The sequence below is a fragment of the Callospermophilus lateralis genome, chromosome 11, assembly GCF_048772815.1.
Source record: "Callospermophilus lateralis isolate mCalLat2 chromosome 11, mCalLat2.hap1, whole genome shotgun sequence".
NCBI lineage: Eukaryota > Metazoa > Chordata > Mammalia > Rodentia > Sciuridae > Callospermophilus > Callospermophilus lateralis.
The window spans coordinates 49,371,098-49,389,685 of record NC_135315.1 but is presented as its reverse complement, the minus strand read 5'-3'; the positions used below and the strand labels follow the sequence as shown (position 1 = coordinate 49,389,685).

The following is an 18,588-nucleotide window of genomic DNA, read 5'->3' as shown; positions in this document are numbered from 1 at the left end:
CTGGGGATGGAGCTCAGTGATAGAGCACTCCTGGATTTAATCCCCAGTATCACAAGAAAAAAATAATAACAAAGTAAAGACTGCCCCCAGGGTTGCACTGGCCACATTTTTGGTGTTCAGTGACCATCTGGGGCCAGTGGCTACCATAGTGGACTCACTATGGTAGAATGTGTCCATCATTGCAGGAAGTCCCATATTGGATAGCAGGAGATCTCTGGGCTGTAGAAGGCTAGACCCAGCAAGATGGTGTGGATGCTTTGAGACTCTACCTGGCTGTGAGTCAGGACCTGGAGGTCACCTCCATAGCAGGGCCCCTGGGGATCCTTCCACTTTGTTTACAGTCAAGGCCTTACCTTCCTCTTTGGGGTTTCCTAGGTAGCCATCCCCTTCTTCATCCCCCGTTTCATGAGGCCACTCCGAGGGTTTTCTACTTGTCCCAGTGCTAGGCCTTTCACAGAAGCCGTGGGAGGAGCTTGTGGTGGGTTAGGAAGAGTTGCAGGGTTTGGGGCTGTGCCAGGATAGTGGCCCATGGACAGATGTGAGCTGACCCTGTTAGGCTCAGGACATGGGAATCAGCTCACCACTACCCACTGGCAGACCCACAGGGGCTCCCGTGTTTGCTCAGCACAGCCTTGCATCCCACAGATGGGCACACTGAATTTCAGAGAGTTCTGGAAAGAAGGCAAAGACACGGCAGAAATTCGTCCTCATTCCTTTTATTGTACTCCACCCCTCACTTTTCCCAGACCTTGTGTTCTGACAGAGCCAGGGAGGCTGTGGGAGCTGGAGTTGGCCGTGGGCAAGGAGCCCAGGATTTGGCTTAGGCTCCCATTCCAGCCCGAGGTAGCTGAGTAAGGATTTGTGGCTAGAAGGGATGTCCTAGCCTGACACACTAGGGAAGAAGCATTTCCCCATGGAGGTGACACAGCATGGATCATGTGTCTCTGCTTGAGGGTGTAGGTGTGTCAGATGGTTGTGTTTGCAGGGCCCCAAGCTGTTCAAACACAGGGCTGTGTGCATGTGGGTGGTGTGTACATGAGGGCCGTGTACATGTAGGTAGGTGTGCATGCACACGGGGGTGTGTGCGTGAATCACTGTGTGGCACGTGAACACATTACACACTTGCTGAGGGTGTCTGAAACCCTGCTCAGTGTCCATACCTGCCAGTTGGTGCAGACCCCGTCCCAATCAAGAGCTCGGAGTCAAAAAATGCTAAGACAGCAGTACTTAAATGTAGGTCCCAAAATGTCCTTGATGCTTGCTATCAACACAGATCATTGTGGCCAGCATGGGAGTTTCCGGTTCAGGAAGTCTGGGGTGGACCCAGGCACCTGCCTTGTCAATATTCTCCCCAGGGAAATCTGAGACCAGGCAGAAATAGGGCTGGAGCACACCTGTCTGACAGAACTTTCATCAGTGACAAGCACTGTCCAACATGGCAGTCACTGGCCACGTGTGTCTACCAAGCAGTCAAAATGTGACTCGTTCCATTGAGGAATTGAATTTTTTTATTTTATTGAATTTTAATTCATTTAAAGTTAAATAGTCACCTGTGGCTAGTGACTGCCATATTGGAGGACACAGATCTAGAGAAATTGAGGCAGAAGGATGGACAATGAGGGGCCCCAAGAGATAAGCACAAAGCTGGGGTACCAATGTGTGAGGATCCCCAGGCTTTTTCGACCAGGAATGACTGAGACTGGAGTGGGGCTTTCTTGGGGTGGGGGTACAGAGTTGGAGCCAGAGTCCTAAACTGCACAGGTCTATCCTAAGCTGCTGGTAAATGGTATCTGTTTGGCTAAGAGGGTAGGACACTGCATGGGAGACCCTTCTGCCCTTGGCTGGGATCCACCAGAGCCCCAGCCCAAGGCCAAGTGCTGCATCCAGTCAGGAGTCAAGGGCTCAGGGTCAGGAGGTCCTCATGTTCTCCTGCAGGCCCAAGGTGGAGCTGGTGGCTGCTGGGTCATGCTCGCCCTATATATGCATTGAGGGGATACAGGTCAGTCCCAGAAGTTGCTGCCCCCTAACCCCCACCCAGCACAGACACACAGGCCTGAGGTCTCTGAAGGGCCCAATTCAAGGAGTTCTCTTACCGCCTTTGGCCCCATGTCCTCAGCATACTTGAACTTCTTCTGTTTGTAGTAGTGCCTCTTGGGCAGGATGTGAAGTAGCAACAGATCACAGAGAACGGTGGCCTAAGGGCAGGGAGTGGCAAAAGGAACAAAGGAAAGAGATACAGAACCTGGAGGAAGGTACAGGACTTCCCACATCTCACTGCTGTCCTTGTCACTAAGGGCCCTGGCTGAATCCTGCATTCTAGACCTCAGTTTCCTGGTAGGGCACCTCGGGACCTTCAGGGAACCAAGAAAGCCCCATCCTACCTCTATCCTACCCCAGCTCTGGGCCTTGGTGTCCTCAGACATACTGTGGGTGGTATGGTGGACATCTGCTCAATAACGATGGACAATTACAGTCAAATTTGGGGATAAGGGACTTGATACTCCTACTGAGATATAGAAGGGGGTGGGGGGCGGACCCCAACACAGTGATCCAGTGATCCCAACACTTACCACCCCGAAGATGCCAATCCCAGAGCCAATGGTGGTCATTGTAGGGATGATGTCAAACTTTCTGGCCTGGTGGTAGGGCCCAGGGAAAAGAAGGGTTAACTGTTAGAAGGCACTCAGCTGGAAAAGGCCAGACTTGGGACAAGGAACTTCCTGGTCCTCTCTTCTCAACCATGACCTGTCCACTCTGCCTGGTGCCCAGGGATCTGATTCTTCATGGGGAACCAGCTGCTGGTCAGTAGACTCAAGATTTTTTTGGTTTTGTTTCATTGTTTCTGGTGCTGTGAATGGAACCCAGGGCCTCACGCATGCAGGGCAAGCACTCTACTTCTGAGCTACATTGCCAGGCCTCAGACCTGTGTTTGCCCTAGATTCTGCCCCCCTGAACCCAGGGACATTATGAGGGAGGCATGGTCACTGTCTGCCTGGACACCACCCATGCCCCACATGTCATTAGAAGTAGACGTGCTGAACAGACCCTGTCCTGTCCAACTTCCTGTCATCCATAACTACAGATATACAGATACCCAAAGGCAAGATGTGTCTCAGTGGCCATCCCCTCATACAGGACACTCACCTTGCCATCCACTAGGATGTCAAAGCGAATCCCAAACACCTTGAAGAGGTGACGGCGGTTGGTCCCATTCTCTACATAGTGCCTGGCAAACCTTGGGGAGGGGGCGAGGTAGCAAGAGAAGGTGATGGAAAACTGTCTTAGGTGTCAGAGCTTCAGGGACACCGTAGCCCACAGAGGTCCACCTCCACAACATTTCACAAAGGGAGACTCACAAGCCACATTCTAGCAATGCCACACTCAGCCTCTGCCCTAACTCCTGCTGCCAGTGATTTCCCCAGTGCTCCTGACCAGTGGGCCTCAAAGGGACTGAGACCAAAGGGCAGGGGACTCAGGCCTTGAAGATCTTGCTCCCTGGGCTGGGGTTGTGGCTCAGTGGTAGAGCACTTGCCTAGCGTGTGTGAGGCACTGGGTTCAATTCTCAGCACCACATATAAATAAATAAATAAAGGTCCATTGACAACTAAAAAAATATTTAAAAAAAGATCTTGCTCCCTGCTGGCTTCCTGGTTGGCCACCCACACAGGATGGGAGCCATCCTCTGCTGCCCTCTGGGAACCCTTGTTCAGCCCCATGGGATTCTGGGAGTAGAAAAGCCAGGAGGACCCTAAGGAAAGATGTGGTCCTGGCAGGCACCTGAAGTTGAAGCCTTCAGACAGTTTTTTCTCCCCATATAGCCCGTGGAACTCGTAGATGGGTTTGCAGTGTCGTATGTGCCAGTCCAGGTCACAGTCCCAGTCGATGGTGATGCCGACCACCCCACCCTGTGAAGGAACGAACACAGGTGTTTAAGATCTGGAATTTCAGGACGAAGAAATTGTCTGTCTTAGAGCTGGTGCCTACATTTACTCCATGAAGAAACATTTTTTTAAAAAATATTTTTCTTTTAGTTGTAGATGGACACAATAACTTTATTTATTTATTTTTATGTGGTGCTGAGGATGGAACCCAGCGTCTCGCACATGCTAGGCTAGTGCTCTACCACTGAGCCACAACCCCAGCCCCTGAAGAAACATTTTTGACTGGAGAAAAGGCAGTGGGGTGCTGCTTTGGGGTAAAGGTCCTGTCACCCTTTCTAGCTTCACCTCCTACTCATCACATTTCACACTCCAGCTTTCTGATCATTTCTAGAATATATCAAGTTCTTCCTACCTTAGGGCCTTTGCATATGCTATGCTTCCAGTTTTCCTCAAGGCTGGATTCTGCTCATCCTTTGGTCATTTGCCTGACAGAGCATCCCTGACCACCACACCAATATGTCCATTGTCATTCTTTCCTGCTGTACTCTTTGTATTGGCCTTTGGATACTTTGACACATTGTAACCATTTGTTTATTTCCTTTGATCATTATTAACCCCCCTCCTCCAAGACTATAAGGTCCAAGAGGATGGAGCTGCCTGGGCATTTGTCACTAACTTCTGAGTTTCCAGCACTCGTCATGAAATGGGAGGCAAGCAAATAGTTATGAATTAAAGTGAATTAAAGAGTGGATCTGTGGAAAGAGAAAAGTTGAGAAAGTGAAGCTCCTCTGGGCCAGGCAAGGAATAAGCTGAGCAACAGGTGGAGAGACAGGAGGGAGTCAGAGAAGAGGGGGCCGGGAGCTGAGCAATATGGCAGGAGGCTGCAACTGACAAATTTCCAATGGGGATATTTTTAGGAATAAGGAGGAGTTTCATTCTATTTTGCTTTTGGTACAGGGGATTGAAACCAGGGGCCGTCCCCTACTGAGCTACACCCCAGCCCTTTTTATTTTTTTAACCTTGAGACAGGATCTTGCTAAGTTGCTGAAAGCTAGACTTGAACTTACGATTCTCCTGCCTGAGGGTCCATGGACATTGACTACAGGCAGCACTTCAGTGCTGGCTCAAGTTCAGTTTTTAGGTCATTTGTGTTGCTTAAATGTAAACTCCAGCCAGGCACGGCAGCGCATGCCTGTAACCCCAGCAGCTCGGCAGGCTGAGACAGAAGGCTCAAGAATTGAAAGCCAGCTTCAGCAACAGCCAGGCGCTAAGGAATTCAGGGAGACCCTGTCTCTAAATAAAATACTAAAGAGGGCTGGGGTTGTGGCTCAGTGGTTGAGTGCCCCTGAGTTCAATCGCCAATACCAAAAAAAAAAAAAAAAAAAAAATTGTAAACTCCAGTGGCCTGTGGGTGGAATCTGACCACGCCCATTGTTAGTGTAGTATCCGCTGTGCTTCTGCCCTACAGTAGCTGACCTGGTTAGCTGACCCAGAGGCCATGCAGCTTGCAAAACTGACAATATTTACTAAAGGCTCTTGAAAGAAAAAGTTTGCCGACCTCTGCTGAAGTCAAGCATGTCATGAGTGGGGTTCTATGGTTACATCACAGAAAATGGACAGATTTCCATCCCTAAATAGGCAACTGCAGGAATACTAAGGAGCACCTGAGAACAGGACATAGGCTTGCCAGGTGCCAGGCAGTGCTGAAGGGCTGTCCCAGGTTTGCACTCAAGACAACCCCAGGAGACTGGCACTATTAGAGTCCTCATGTGACAGGTGCTAAAGCCCAGGCTCACTGAAGTTAAGAGACTCATTGGAGATCACACCACCTACTAAGGAGCAAAGCTGGGATTTGAACCCAGTCTCCCAGGTCCATGTCTATTATAAGAGACTGCTTCTCTCAGAATATCAGGGGACTGTGAGTATCACGGGACACAAGATTCCTTAGAGCCATGGGCTATGGAATTCATTCTACTTTTACCTAAAATTTTAAAAATAGCAGGACCCTGCGGGTATGGCTCTTTTAGAGTGCTTGCTTAGCATGCACAAAGCACTGGGATCCATTCCCTGTACCATGCAGAATAAAATAATAGCAGGACATCAGCAAACATCCAGGTGATATCTGCCCACACCTCTTTATTCTGTGCACCTCTTCTGAGCCGTGTCTAGGCCAAGCCCTGCTGAGGACACAGGCCTGATCAGCAGGGGCCCAGTATTAGGGGACAGACTCATACATATATTGGGCCTATACCAGGGAGGATTAGGAAGATGAACTGACCCTGAAAAATCTTTACTCTGCCCTGAGCCAGTGCTCCCCACTGCCTGGCACTCCCTGCCATACCTTGACAGCCAGGCTACTGAAATCCTGGCCGGACTCCTGTACTATGTAGCTGAGGTTAAATAAAGGGCACAGAGGGTGCAGCTTCTTGTCGTAGAGGCAGGTCTTCATGTAGCTGGCATTGACCTCCTCCACTAGGTTGTTCCTATGGGGGCAAAGGGCATTGGTAGCAGCCATGTGCCAGCTGGGAGGGTGGCCACCCTGCCCTGTACCTCTGGGGACCCTCCAGGGCTTCAGAATGCCCCTTCTGCTACCAATCTCAGGAACCCCATCCCAGGCTTCCCCCTCTAGAACCAAAGCAGCCTTAATAGAGGCAGACAGCTGAAAGCATCCCAAGAGCCCGGGGAGCCGCCTGAGCACTGCCCACGGTTCCCACGCACCTCTTGACCTGGAAGCGTGGAAAGCTGATGCTGTTCTTGATGAAGAGGGTGAAGTTCTCGGCCTCTCGGAGAAGGGCAGGGCTGGGGGAGACTGCACTCACACACCGCCCTTCCCCAGGAGTGCCCCGCACGACCCCAGGGCTGGGGACGGAAGACACCCAGCTGCTCCCGCAGCCTGGCATAGGTGGGGAGGGGGCTGGGGGGGGGGCTTTGGCCCGAGTCACACGGATGTGGTCAGGACAGGGTCAAAAGAATCCTGACCAGATCCATTCCAGATGCAGTTGCCCCTGCATCTGGGCTGGGACCCTGCCCCCAAATCCCTGGAAAGACAGGGCATTGGTTACCTTGGGATGTTGTCATCCACCTCGACCGGGCACCAGCCAAAGATCTCACACGTCTGCACAGTGCTGTTGAAGGCCACACACTTGCCCGTGCGGATGCCTAGGGTGAGGGAGGAGCCCCTGGGTGCCCACTCCAAGCTACGGGTGTAGAGGAGGCCTCTCAGGTCCCTCCCACGGGAGCTCCCTGTGATGGGACACTGACAAAGAGGACTATGAGGACAGAAATAGGGCTGGGTCTGGGGCAGGCAGCCAGGCCAGGATGACAGGAGAGAGAAAGCAAGACTTGGGCAGGGTGTGGAGAGAAGCAGGCTGGAGGGCACAGGCCCTGGAGAGGGGCCCACAGAGGTTCTAAGAGGAGGCTGAGCTTACCTTGGGCCTTCCTCTTTGCCTTCCCAGGGGTACAGCCACTATTGTTCTTACACGTGCCCCCTTCAGGGTTCTGGGAGAAGAGAAAGCTGCTGGGCCCAGGCCTCTGGGGTATGGTCCTGAGAAGAGCCCCTCCCATCCCTGGGGCCTTTGGCAGGCATGGGTGGACTCTCAGAATCCTGGGGGTGACCCCTGCTCACAGCCTCTTTCTCCCAGTCCCCACCACTCCGGGTCCATGCCCAGCTGCCTATCACTGATGTGAGCTGGCAAGGGGTGGAGAGGGTGTAGGGGAAAGGAGGTGGTACTCAGACATGGAATCCTGCTGGACACACAGCCAGGTGGAAGGCTTGGCACTGCCAATGGTGGATGGCTACTTTGTGTGACTTTATCTATGCCTGACATTCTACCATTGGGTGACTGCAGAAAGTCTGTCCCATGTCATCTCCAGTGCCCAAGGGGACTCCTCTTCCATGTTATCTTCCTTTGTGAGGGATCCAAGAAGGGGGCAAGCAGAAATCCTCACCTCTGCACAGTAGTTTTGAGCCTGCTGGGGGGTCATGATGAAATTGGTCATGACCACAAAGGAGTTGTCCCCCTGGAAGTGAAGAACAGGGCTGGGATCTGGCACAACAGCTCCTAGAACCCAAACACCACGGCCCCTGTATGCGCCTGGAGCCCAGCAGCCTCCACGCCCCATTATGTCACATGGGGTGATAGTACCAGGCTCACAGTTCAGGAAACTGAGGCCTAGGGAGAGGAAGGAGCTGGACTGGTTCCATGAGAGGGACAGAGCCCACCAAGTCAGGCCCTGAGGGTGGAAGGTGCGGCCCCGAGGTGGCTCACCTGTGCTGGGAAGACGTAGTCGGCCTGGTCCCAGACCTGGAGTTTGCTCTGGAGCTCAGTCACGGCCAAGCCTTTGAGCTTCACAGACACACTGCTGATGAGGCCCCCTGAGGTCTGGTAGCCCTTCTCGTACACAAATACCCACCTGCAGGGACACAGGGGACTTATGGTCCTGGGCCACAGCTGGGTGGGCCAAGGATGGCAGAGGCTCTGTGGGCTTCTCTCCTTTCTGGCACTTGCTGGATGTGTCATGGCTTTCTGTTTGCCCTCCCCAGATGCCTCTCTGAGCCACTCTCTGCTTCAGAAGCTATTGGACCGGAGGCAAAACAGCCCACCTGCCATCCCCTGCTGGCCTGAGCCTGAAGTTCCACCATCTTTTCAGAGCATCCCAGGGAGGAGGCCTTCCAGATTCCAGGAGCAAGGGTGTGCCTGTGGGCCACCCCTTGGGACCTCCAATCCTCTGTCCCAGAATGCCCCTCCTTTCCTGTGCTGTGCCTGACACAGCATGATGGCTCTGAGTCTGGCCACTGGTGTCCAGTGGCCTGGATTTGAACCCCAGCACCACTCCTCATTGGCTGTGTGATTTGGGGTAAGCTATCCAGTCCTCCTGTGCCTCCCCTTCCTCCTCTGCAAAACGGGAATAATAATAGTGCTTGTAATTTGTGTTAGATGAGTCAATGCATAAAAAACACTGGGGACTGCTACAGAATAAAAGCTATATAGACATTATTATTATTATTTGTCGTTGTCGTCGTCATCATCATCATCATCTCAGCCAGGCTGGGATCTCCTGGGAGGGGGAACAGTGGGCATGGGGACATGACCCTTTGAAGGACTTAAAGAATCTAGCCCCCTAGCCTCGCCCTTGTGGCTCAGGCTGGAGATCTCCCAGTTTTTTTTTTTTTTTGCAGGGGGTTCTGGCCTTCCATTCCCCAAATTGAGAACCACTGTCCCTTTGGGCTGACACTCTTAGTCTGAGAGGTTGGGTGAGACTGACCTCCCTCCAAGCCCCAGGGGTGGGCACATGACCAACACTCACCGATCAATATTTCATCTCCCTGGCAGCAGTGATGGATGGCATGTGACCAGGGGAGTATCAGCAATGAAGCCAGGATTCAGGGGGAGAATTATTGGGAAAGAAATACCCTCTCTGCCTGGTGATTAAGCAGGGTGAAAGCAAGATCAAAACCTCAAAGTCATCTTGGCTGCTTCAAAGAAAGAGCAACCTTGAAAATGAAGCCACCTTTGAGGAAGGCTGAGACAGGAATTGGAGAGGGACAGATTCCTGACAATGTTGTTTTAGACCTGGATCTAGCAGGCCTGAAGCACACTTGGAAAAAATCTACTTAAGGTCTGTTCAGTTGCATAAGATGATCAGTTCCCTGCCTTTATGTAAACCAGGTTGAGTTTGGTTTCTGGATGATGCTTCTCTCCAGGAGTGAGGGTACTATGTGGATGTGTGCATGCGTCTGAGAGAGACCCGTTAGAGTACGTAGCTGCGTACTTCTAGGAAAACCTGTGTCCACCTGGAGGTAGATGTGTTATGTCTCCTCCGTCCCTCACCTGTCAAGCTCACCTCTGTCAAGCAAGCTCAGGCCCTCTACTCCCCCATCCTGTTCCCCAGAGCTCAAGCCTGATGACAGAACCTCCATGGCTCTCAGTTCCAGTGAGGCAGCTCACCAAGGTCCCTCGTGTTCCCACACAATGCACCCTTCCTTCTCCAAATCCCTCTTCCAGCCTGCATCAGCACCAAGCTTCCCCCCCCCACCCACCCACATCCTCCACTCCACTCCTGGCCAAGCCTAAGCGTGGTCACTGCTGCCCCCTGCAGGTCTCAGACTGCATCAGGTGAGGCATGACAAAGGCCCTCCAATAACGTCCTGAGCCGGAACACTGCCTCCAGCAGCATCAGGAAGAAGGGACGTCACCCACCCACCCTCCTTCAGCCTTCCCCTAGGAAGGCCTCTGGCTCTGCACCCACACTTGAAGGAGCTGTTGTGGAGGATGGGGGAGCTGCTCCCTATTCTAAGCCTCCTGCAGGAAAGTCACTGGCTTCCCTCTGGGAGCCCCATCCCAACATCCCAACGGTATTTTTCTTTTTGCCCAATACCAGCTCCCCACACGGTAGATGGGGAAACTGAGGCCTGGGGAAGTGCCCCTCTCCAAATTCAGAGGCCAGGCAGGAGGCAGCTCCCGGGCTCTGCACCCCTCCACTGAGCCACACTGGCGCCAATGCGACTCCCAGGAGCCGGGCCAGGTTGCAAGCTGCAATGAAAGCAGAGTTTCCTCTGTCTGCCCCTGGGGCTGCTGGTCTTGGGGGTCAAAAGGAAAAGTCAACTCTGGCATTAATGACCTCAGTTCTGGTAATAATAGAATGACCATGGCGCCAGCCCTGCCCCTCCACAGCCATGCCTTGACCTGGCCTATGGTCACCATCCTGGGAAGGCCACCAAGGAGGTCTAAAACCAAAGAAACTGGCACCTTCAGAAGTTCTTTCCCTTCCAGAAATAATCTTTCCCAATTTTTCCACCTCTCTTGGGGCTCTCTTCTCCAGCTTCTCTTCTGGTAGAAGAGGAAATGGTGATTGACCCAGATTCCCATAAAAAACCCTGCCTTTTATCTGCTGTGTTGCTTCAGGCTACAGACTAAACTTCTCTGAGTCCTGATTTTCTCCATAAAACAGAGGTGATGGCACTACCTCAAAGATGCTGTTCATTCAACAAATATTTAGCAAAGCCATGTACTCAGTCCTGGGGTGGGCCCCTGAAGCAAAGGCATGTAGGTAACTGGGGGAAGTTTCTGTGAGTTCTCATTAAGGAAATGAGCTCAGGGTCTGGCACAGCAGAGACTCATTAAAACTAAAATCTCGGGGCTGGGGATGTGGCTCAAGCGGTAGTGTGCTCGCCTGGCATGCGTGCGGCCCGGGTTCGATCCTCAGCACCACATTCAAACAAAGATGTTGTGTCCGCCGAAAACTAAAAAATAAATATTAAAAATTCTCTCTGTCTGTCTCTCTCTCTCTCTCACCTCTCTCTTTAAAAAAAAAAAAAAAACAACTAAAATCTTGGACTGGGAGTATAGCTCAGTGGTAGGATGCTTGCCTACCATGTGTGAGACACTGGGTTTGATCCTGAGCACCACATATAAATAAATAAAGATCTGTTAACAACTAATAAAATATTCAAAAAAAACTAAAATCTCTTATTCCCACTGTCTCTGGTCCTCCTTCACTTGTTTCCTTTCCCTGTCCAGCCATACTCTTTCCCTGGCTTCCATTCTCAGTTGTGGGAGAGCCCTGTGTGAGCTGTCAAAGACATGTGACACCTGGAATTTTGTTGTCCCCAGATTCCTGTCTCCAGATCTCTGCTCACCCCAAGATTCAGTTCTGCACATCCATTTAGTCGTTCAACAAACGAGTCCATATCGTGCACCAAGCACTGTCTAGGCAAAAATAGGCAAGTGAACAAAATAAAAATCTTACACTCAAGGAGCCTACGTACAAGTTGAGGCTCCAGTCACTTGGTGACTTCCCTCCCCAGACATCTCACAGGTACCTCACATGCAACTGGACCCTTTGCAAAACAGTCCTTCAGTGACTCTAAAAGTTACACACTGATTCCATTTGACACAATCCCACTAGTAGGTACCTACCCAGGAGAAATAAAAACATATGTCCAGCCTGTCACAAGGGCTCACACCTGTAATCCCATAGACTGGAGAGGCTGAGATAGGAGGATCGTAAGTTTGAGGCTAGCCTCAGCAACTTAGTGAGACCTGTCTCAAAATAAAAGATAAAAGGGCTGGGGGTTTGGTTCAGTGGTAAAGTGTCCCTGGGTTCAATCCCCAGTACCTCCCCCCCAAAAAAATCCATGTTAACACTAATACCCAAATATTTAGGACAGCATTTTTCATAAGAGCCAAGAAATTGAAAGAATCCAAATATCTGTCTCCAGATGAGTGGTTAAACAAAACGTGATATCTCCAATGGAATATTATTTAGCCATAAAAAGGAATGCAGCAGAGGCACAAATTACAACCGATGTGGATGAACCTTGAAAATATTATGGTAAGAGAAAGAAACCAGACGTAAAAGGGCATGTGTCAGGATTCTATTTATACGAAATGCCCAGAATAGGCAAAGCTGGCTGTGAGAAAGGGAAAAAGGGGGGTGATTAATAAAGGGGTACAGGATTTCTTTTTGGAGGAATGAAATGTTAGAGAAATTAGAGAGTGGTAATGGTGGCACACTTCATGAATATTTAAAACCACAGAATTGTATTTCTTAAGTGAAGGCGAGGATTTAGCTCAGTGGTGGATTGCGTGCTTAGTACATGCAAGGACCTGGTTCTGATTCCCCAACACCCAAAATTAATTAATTAATTTAAAGGGGAATATTATGGTATATGAAATCAATCCAAATGCAAAGTACTAACTTCTAGACAAAAATTCAATTGGCCCAGGCAAGCACAGTGGCCCATGCCTGAAATCCCAGCCACTTGAAAGGCTGAGGCAGGAGGATCCAGAGTTTGAAGCCAGCCTCAGTGATTTAGTCTACTGGGGAGACTTAGCTCAGTGGTTAAGTATCTCTGGGTTCAATCCCTGAGACCAAAAATAAATAAATAAATAAATATTTCAACTGGCCCAACCTGAACTCTTCATCCCACAGAAGAGCCCTGGACCAGGTATGGGCACACAATCAGGCCCCTCCAATCAGGACATCCCATTTTCTTGACCACAATGATCAGTTTGGGGAGGGGCACATGTCCAACCCCCACCCCATAAGAGTTGGACCTGGGACTTTTGCCAGAACCCTGAAGGAAGGAGATGCTCTTGCACCTCAGGGGTAGCTAACCTGTGGGGATGGCAGTGTGGATCTGCCATTTTGCCACCAAGAGGATAGAGAGCCTGCCCGATGCCTCCATGGTACCTGAGCACGGTGCCTCCTCAGAGGAAAGCAGAGCCAGATCTTGGATAGCATCATTTGAGAACCAAAATTGGACCAAACTGGATTCCTCACTTCCCCCAGAGAACTTGCCCCTCTGTGTCCTTGTCATGGAGGGTCCATCCAGGCCTGAAGTCCCAAATGATCTTTCAATTATATTATATAAATAATATATCAATTATATATAATTTATATAATACCCCACCCTTGCCAGACACGATCCCAGTGTCTCGGGAGGCTGAGACAGGAGGATCACAGATTCAAAGCCAGTCTCAGCAAAAAGCGAGGTGCTTAGTGAGACCCTGTCTCTAAATAAAATGCAAAATAGGGCTGGGGATGTGGCTCAGCGGTCGAGTGTCCCTGAGTTCAATCCCCTGTACCCCCCGCCCAAAAAAAAAAAAAAAAACCCAAAACCCAGGGCTGGGGATGTGGCTCAAGCTGTAACGCGCTCGCCTGTCGTGCGTGCGGCCCGGTTTCGATCCTCAGCACCACATACAGACAAAGATGTTGTGTCCGCCAAATACTAAAAAATAAATATTAAAATTCTCTCTCTCTCACTCTCTCTTTAAAAAAAAAACCAAAAAAAACCAAAAACCCAAATCATCATGCCTTCTAAACCAGTTTGAGTTTATTTTGTGGGAACTAAAGTAGTTCTGGCTAACCTATCCTCAGTTCTTCTCTCTCCCTCTGCCCACACTGTGTCCTGCCTCAGGTCCCTGGCAAAGCACTCAGAATGGAGAAGATGCTGCAGAAATAGTCCCTGTGTGACTCCTTGTGACCATAATTTGTATCTGTCCTTCTCTCTGTTTTGTACACTCTGGGATCCACTTTGTGATTTCTAAACACCTGTTTTTTGTTTGGTTTGGTTTGGTTTGGTGCTAGGGATGGAACCCAGGCGTGCTTAACCACTGAGCCACATCCCCACCCTTTTTAAATTTTTATTTGAGACAGGGTCTCACTAAGTTACTTAGGGCCTCGCTAAGTTGCTGAGGCTGACTTTGAACTCATGATCCTCCTGCCTCAAGCTCCCAAGCCATTGGGATTATAGGTGTGCCCCACCATGCTCGACTGACCACTTGATTTTAAGAGCTCTGCATAGAGGTACAAGAGACAAGTGAGGACTACAGTGAGAAGAGGCCCAGGAGGGCCAGAAAGAGAGCCAAGAGCAACTCTACCCAGGCTACAGCCGAAGGCCTTTTGTCCATGGCTGGGTTCACCACTGGGTCATCTTCTCCAGGGAGGCCTCCTAGGAACCCCTCCCTAAGAGGCACTTGCAGATACTCTTGGGGACCCTCCTGTGTACCCCAGCCAGTATCCTTCTCCTCCTCCAGCCAGACCCCCCTAGACAGGAACATGTCCCAGCATGCCCCTAGGACATACCTGCATAGTCACGATACCACATACCTCCAGTGACAGAAAGTTCACCTCTCAGAAAACAGCAGTATCTGTGAGACCACCTTACTGTGAGCCAAAAGAGACCCAGCCTTCCAAACCCTGAAGCCCACTGGTCCCCTCTACCTGTTTGGACCTCCCAGAAGAGCATGCCCAGTGGCGACCTGTGGACCTGTTCCAGTTCTCAGCTGCTCAGCTTCTCTGCCTCTGCCTCAGTAATTCTATCCCTAAGGTTCAGGGTCTCCTGCATCTGAGTTGCGTTCCAATGTTTGTCCCCTGTTCAGCTCTGTCTGTGCCTACCCACCCCCCACACATACTTTGCCACCCCTGGGACCTGGGGATCTGAGTCTCCTCCCGTGCTCCCTCCATCTGCCCTGCAGTGCTCAAAGGACCATGCACTCAAACAGAAAGGGAGGGTGATCAAGCCAAAGTTTGTCATCCTCAGTTTTTTTTTTTTTTTTTTTTTGAGAGAGAGAGAGAGAGAGAATTTTTAATATTTATTGTTTAGTTTTTGGCAGACACAACATCTTTGTTTGTATGTGGTGCTGAGAATCGAACCCGGGCCGCACGCGTGCCAGGCGAGCGCGCTACCGCTTGAGCCACATCCCCAGCCCTGTCATCCTCAGTTAAGAGAGAATTGTTCCCTCCAGCTCCTGCCCACGGGACAGTTGGGAAACTGAGGCCTGAGATGCCAAGACTAAGTCTAGGCTGCATCAGGGCTTCAGTCTGCGGCTGGGACCTCCTGGATGCGAGGGTCAGTGCAGCACTAGGAGGTGGCCAGATGAGGGCGACAGAGACAGCAGGAGCCGCAGCCCAAGCGAAGCAGATCTGAGGCGTGGTCTTGGGGGCAAGGCCGGAATGGAGGGCAATCTGGGGTGTTTCAGTGCCCCTCTCTGCAGATGCTTCCTTTCCAGGATATTTAACTGTCTTTGGAGCCATGCACCTGGTTCAGATCCTGGTTAGCCTCTTTCTAGCTGAGGGCCAGCTAGATCCCTGTGCTGGTGAGCCCCACAGACACTGAGAAGGACCATGTTTATTTGAAAACTGAGTAGATTGTCCTGAGAGGGAAGATAGCAAAGGAAGGAAGTAGTGAGATCCTCATCACTGAAAGTATCTGTTCAAGCTTGGATGGCAGCTGGGGCACACCCTGCATCGGGTAGCTGGGGCACACCCTGCATCGGGTACATAGACTGTCCCTCAAACTCTGACAATCTGTGCCTAACCCACAAGAGGAACCTGGTGCTGCTTACAGGGCCTGATCTGAAAACAGAATGGGGAGCCCTCAGGCCAGAGTGAGGGTGACCTTCCCCCAGCCTTTTCTGGTGTATGTCAGGCTGGACTCTGGGGAGTGATTTCTCTTCCCTGGAGGGTCGGGAGTGAAGCTGACAGTGGGCTTGTAGATCTGTCCGTACCTGGTGCTCTGCATCAGTACCCATTAGAAAGTTCTGCAGCGGCCTTGTGATGCTGGGAAAGAAGGGCAAGCAGAACCCTGGGGTGGGGGAGGAGGCCTAAATCCTAAGCTTGGCCTTGCTACTGACTTGCAGTGTGACCTGGAAACCCCTCGGCTCTTCTCTGGTCCTCACTTTCCCTTGCACGTTCAACCAATACCAAAGATGTCAAATTGGTTTGTGAACAAGAGGGAGGCAGAGGTCAAAAGACACCAGGGGGTCCTGGCCTCAGCCCCATTTGATCAGGTCTTGGGATGCCCGAAGTTTTGGGGGGACCAGGACTATGTGACCACTGTTTGGGCCTCCGGTCAGGCCACCCTGGGCCCCACTTGGCAGTTTAGAGGCACAACAAAAATGAAGGATGGCTAGATCCCTCAGAATCACACAGCACAGTCAGGCTAAGGCTACTGGGTCCCCAGGTCCCCAGCAGGAGGTACCTCCTTCAGGGTTCCAGGGGCTCTAGGAACCCCCTGCAGTCATGTGAGTGGATATGATATACCATACACAGGGGATAAGCATCAGTCAGACTCAGACACAGCCAGGGCACATACACATGGGCACCCACCCAGATACTTGGAACATGGACACAGACACAGAGCTCTAGGTAGGACACGTGCATCTACATGACACAGGCATATGTGCCCCTGCGGCATACATGTGCAAACTCCTGCCAGACCTGTCTTAGCTTCTAGGACAGCCAGACTGACTTTAGGAAAATGGCCTCTGCATGGTCCCCAGCCCAGTCAGATGACAGAAGGAATCCCACCTGGCCCCCACCCTGTACCCTTGGCTCAAGTAGGACAAGTCCAGAGATGCCCAGAAAGGAGCTGTCATCCCTGGGAGCAGAGCTGACCTCCACCATTCAGATACCAGGTGTTCAGAATTTGAGGGTTTCTCTGCTCCCAGGGTCTCAGATATCTTAGGATAACCCTAATTTAGACAGGGAAGGTCGGAGCAGAGCCTGTCCATCTCTGGCCTGTGAAAGAGGATATAGCCTCCGTCTCAGTGGTAGTGTCTGGTTTGCTGGGAGGTCAGAGGTAGAAGGGACCCTGGCCGTGAAAGCCACTCACCACTTGAAGGAACTCAAATCCGAGTCAGTTCCTCAGAACCTCCATGTGCCCCAGGCAGGGTGACCCCTCCTGCCCCAGCATCCCCATCCCGACAGTGAGTTAGCAACGTTTTCCCTCTGTCTAAACGGCAAAGTGGCTGACCAGGGCTTCCGGATGGATGGACAGAAAGAGGGCTCCTTGGCATCAAGGAGAGCATCCCAGATCTGACAGGACAGAGCCAGGCTGGGGGCTTTTGCGTGAAGGTGGTAGTGAGGGGTCCCAGACTCACCCAACGACGTAGATAAAAACCACAAGCTGGATCAGCCGGAAGACAATGCCCACCTTCTTGTTGCGCACCAGCACCATTCGGGGGGTGTCATACTCGAAGAAAAAGGCAGCCAGCTTATCCTGCAGCCTCCGTGCCATGGTGGGCCAGGTTGGGGTTCAGGACTGAGCCCCCTGCACACCTTTGCTGTTAGGACACCCACGTCTACAGCGGCAGAGCTCCTGAGGGCTTCTCACCCCCTTAGGGAGAGCAGAGCAGGGTAGGTGAGGCCAGAGGTCAGGAGTCAGAGGTCAGCTGGAGAGATGCATGGGTTGAGAGGGAGAATCCTTGGGTGCTCAGAACAACTCTGGGCCCCTGGCAGGCAATGGACTGCAGGCCAGCAGTGCCCGTGACAAATAAATTCCCAAAGATAGACAGAGGCGGGGCTGATGGGGCCACCCAGGCCCAGCCCCACAGCCCCTCATGGCTCCGCCTGGGCCCTGCTGGGCCTCCGGAAACAGAAGCTGTTGGCCGGAAACCACCAGCCACCAGTCACACAGGAGCAGAGATAAATCTATCACTTCCCCCAACCCACCCCCCAGAACCTGTCAGGACAGAGCTGGAGGATCTGGCCAGACCCTGGGGGGAAGCTGGGGTGGGGTCAGACTAGAACACCCTCAAGTCAGAGACCATCCGCAGCCCCACACAACGTCACCCACACACTACCCCTAGGAGGGCAACTCGGTCCCTGGGGCCTATGGGGAGAAGCAGAGAGCGCTTCAGTTCCCGCTGCCTGACACTTGCTGAGCCTGCCTGCCCTGCCGTAATGCACCACCTGCCACCACCTGTCCCTGTGCTGAGCCTGCACTGTGCCTAGCTTCAGCTTTAGGCTGGTACCTCCCCTCACCATCTTCCCCTCTTTCTTTCTTTCCTGCCCTGGCCATACCTCCTGACCCCTCCACACCCCGATTCCTGACCAGCAGATGGAGAGAAAGATGCCCAGACAAAGCAAGGACCATCTTGGTCACACGTTGCCATGGGGCCTGAAGGCCCAGCAGGGACAGTCTGACCTCAGACATCCCTGGGTCTGCCACTTATTGGCAGTGGGGATCAGGAGCGTGGCCTTGCCTCTCTGAGCCTGATTCCTCATCTGTAGAGGGAGTGATGATAATGGTACTTGTCTCAGAGGTTGAGACCCATCCCTGGCGGATGGGTCCTGACAACACTGAGGACAGAGGTCTTGAGGACACTGTTGAGTTTGGGGTCTGGCCCTTCTGCAGCCTCTCCCCTCCCCAACAGTAACTCTGGCCCTGAATCTGGGGCCCCAGACCCCAGAGCTGGAG

The 18,588-nt window shown here is 51.8% G+C and overlaps 1 protein-coding gene across 1 annotated transcript; it reads right to left on the bottom strand.

Annotated features, from left to right (window-relative positions):
• Window positions 1–700: 700 nt before the first annotated feature.
• P2rx1 (purinergic receptor P2X 1) lies at window positions 701–17,645 on the bottom strand. The gene is made up of 12 exons (XM_077110460.1): window positions 17,270–17,645; window positions 8,150–8,294; window positions 7,830–7,901; window positions 7,310–7,379; window positions 6,944–7,040; window positions 6,600–6,680; window positions 6,223–6,364; window positions 3,778–3,905; window positions 3,145–3,235; window positions 2,571–2,636; window positions 2,094–2,195; window positions 701–1,974 (listed from the first exon to the last, which is right to left on the bottom strand). Exons 1-12 carry the CDS (start codon window positions 17,404–17,406, stop codon window positions 1,909–1,911), a joined length of 1,197 nt encoding a protein of 398 aa, XP_076966575.1. The 5' UTR covers window positions 17,407–17,645; the 3' UTR covers window positions 701–1,908.
• Between the last annotated feature and the right edge of the window lie 943 nt (window positions 17,646–18,588).

Coding starts and splice junctions, on each gene's coding strand:
- P2rx1 (XM_077110460.1), bottom strand. CDS start 17,406: ATGGCACGGAGGCTGCAGGATAAGCTGGCTGCCTTTTTCTTCGAGTAT. Junction 6,681..6,943: donor GTGGATGACAACATCCCAAG/GTAACCAATGCC, acceptor AGTCTCCCCCAG/CCCTGCCCTTCTCCGAGAGG. Junction 6,365..6,599: donor CCACGCTTCCAGGTCAAGAG/GTGCGTGGGAAC, acceptor TTGCCCCCATAG/GAACAACCTAGTGGAGGAGG.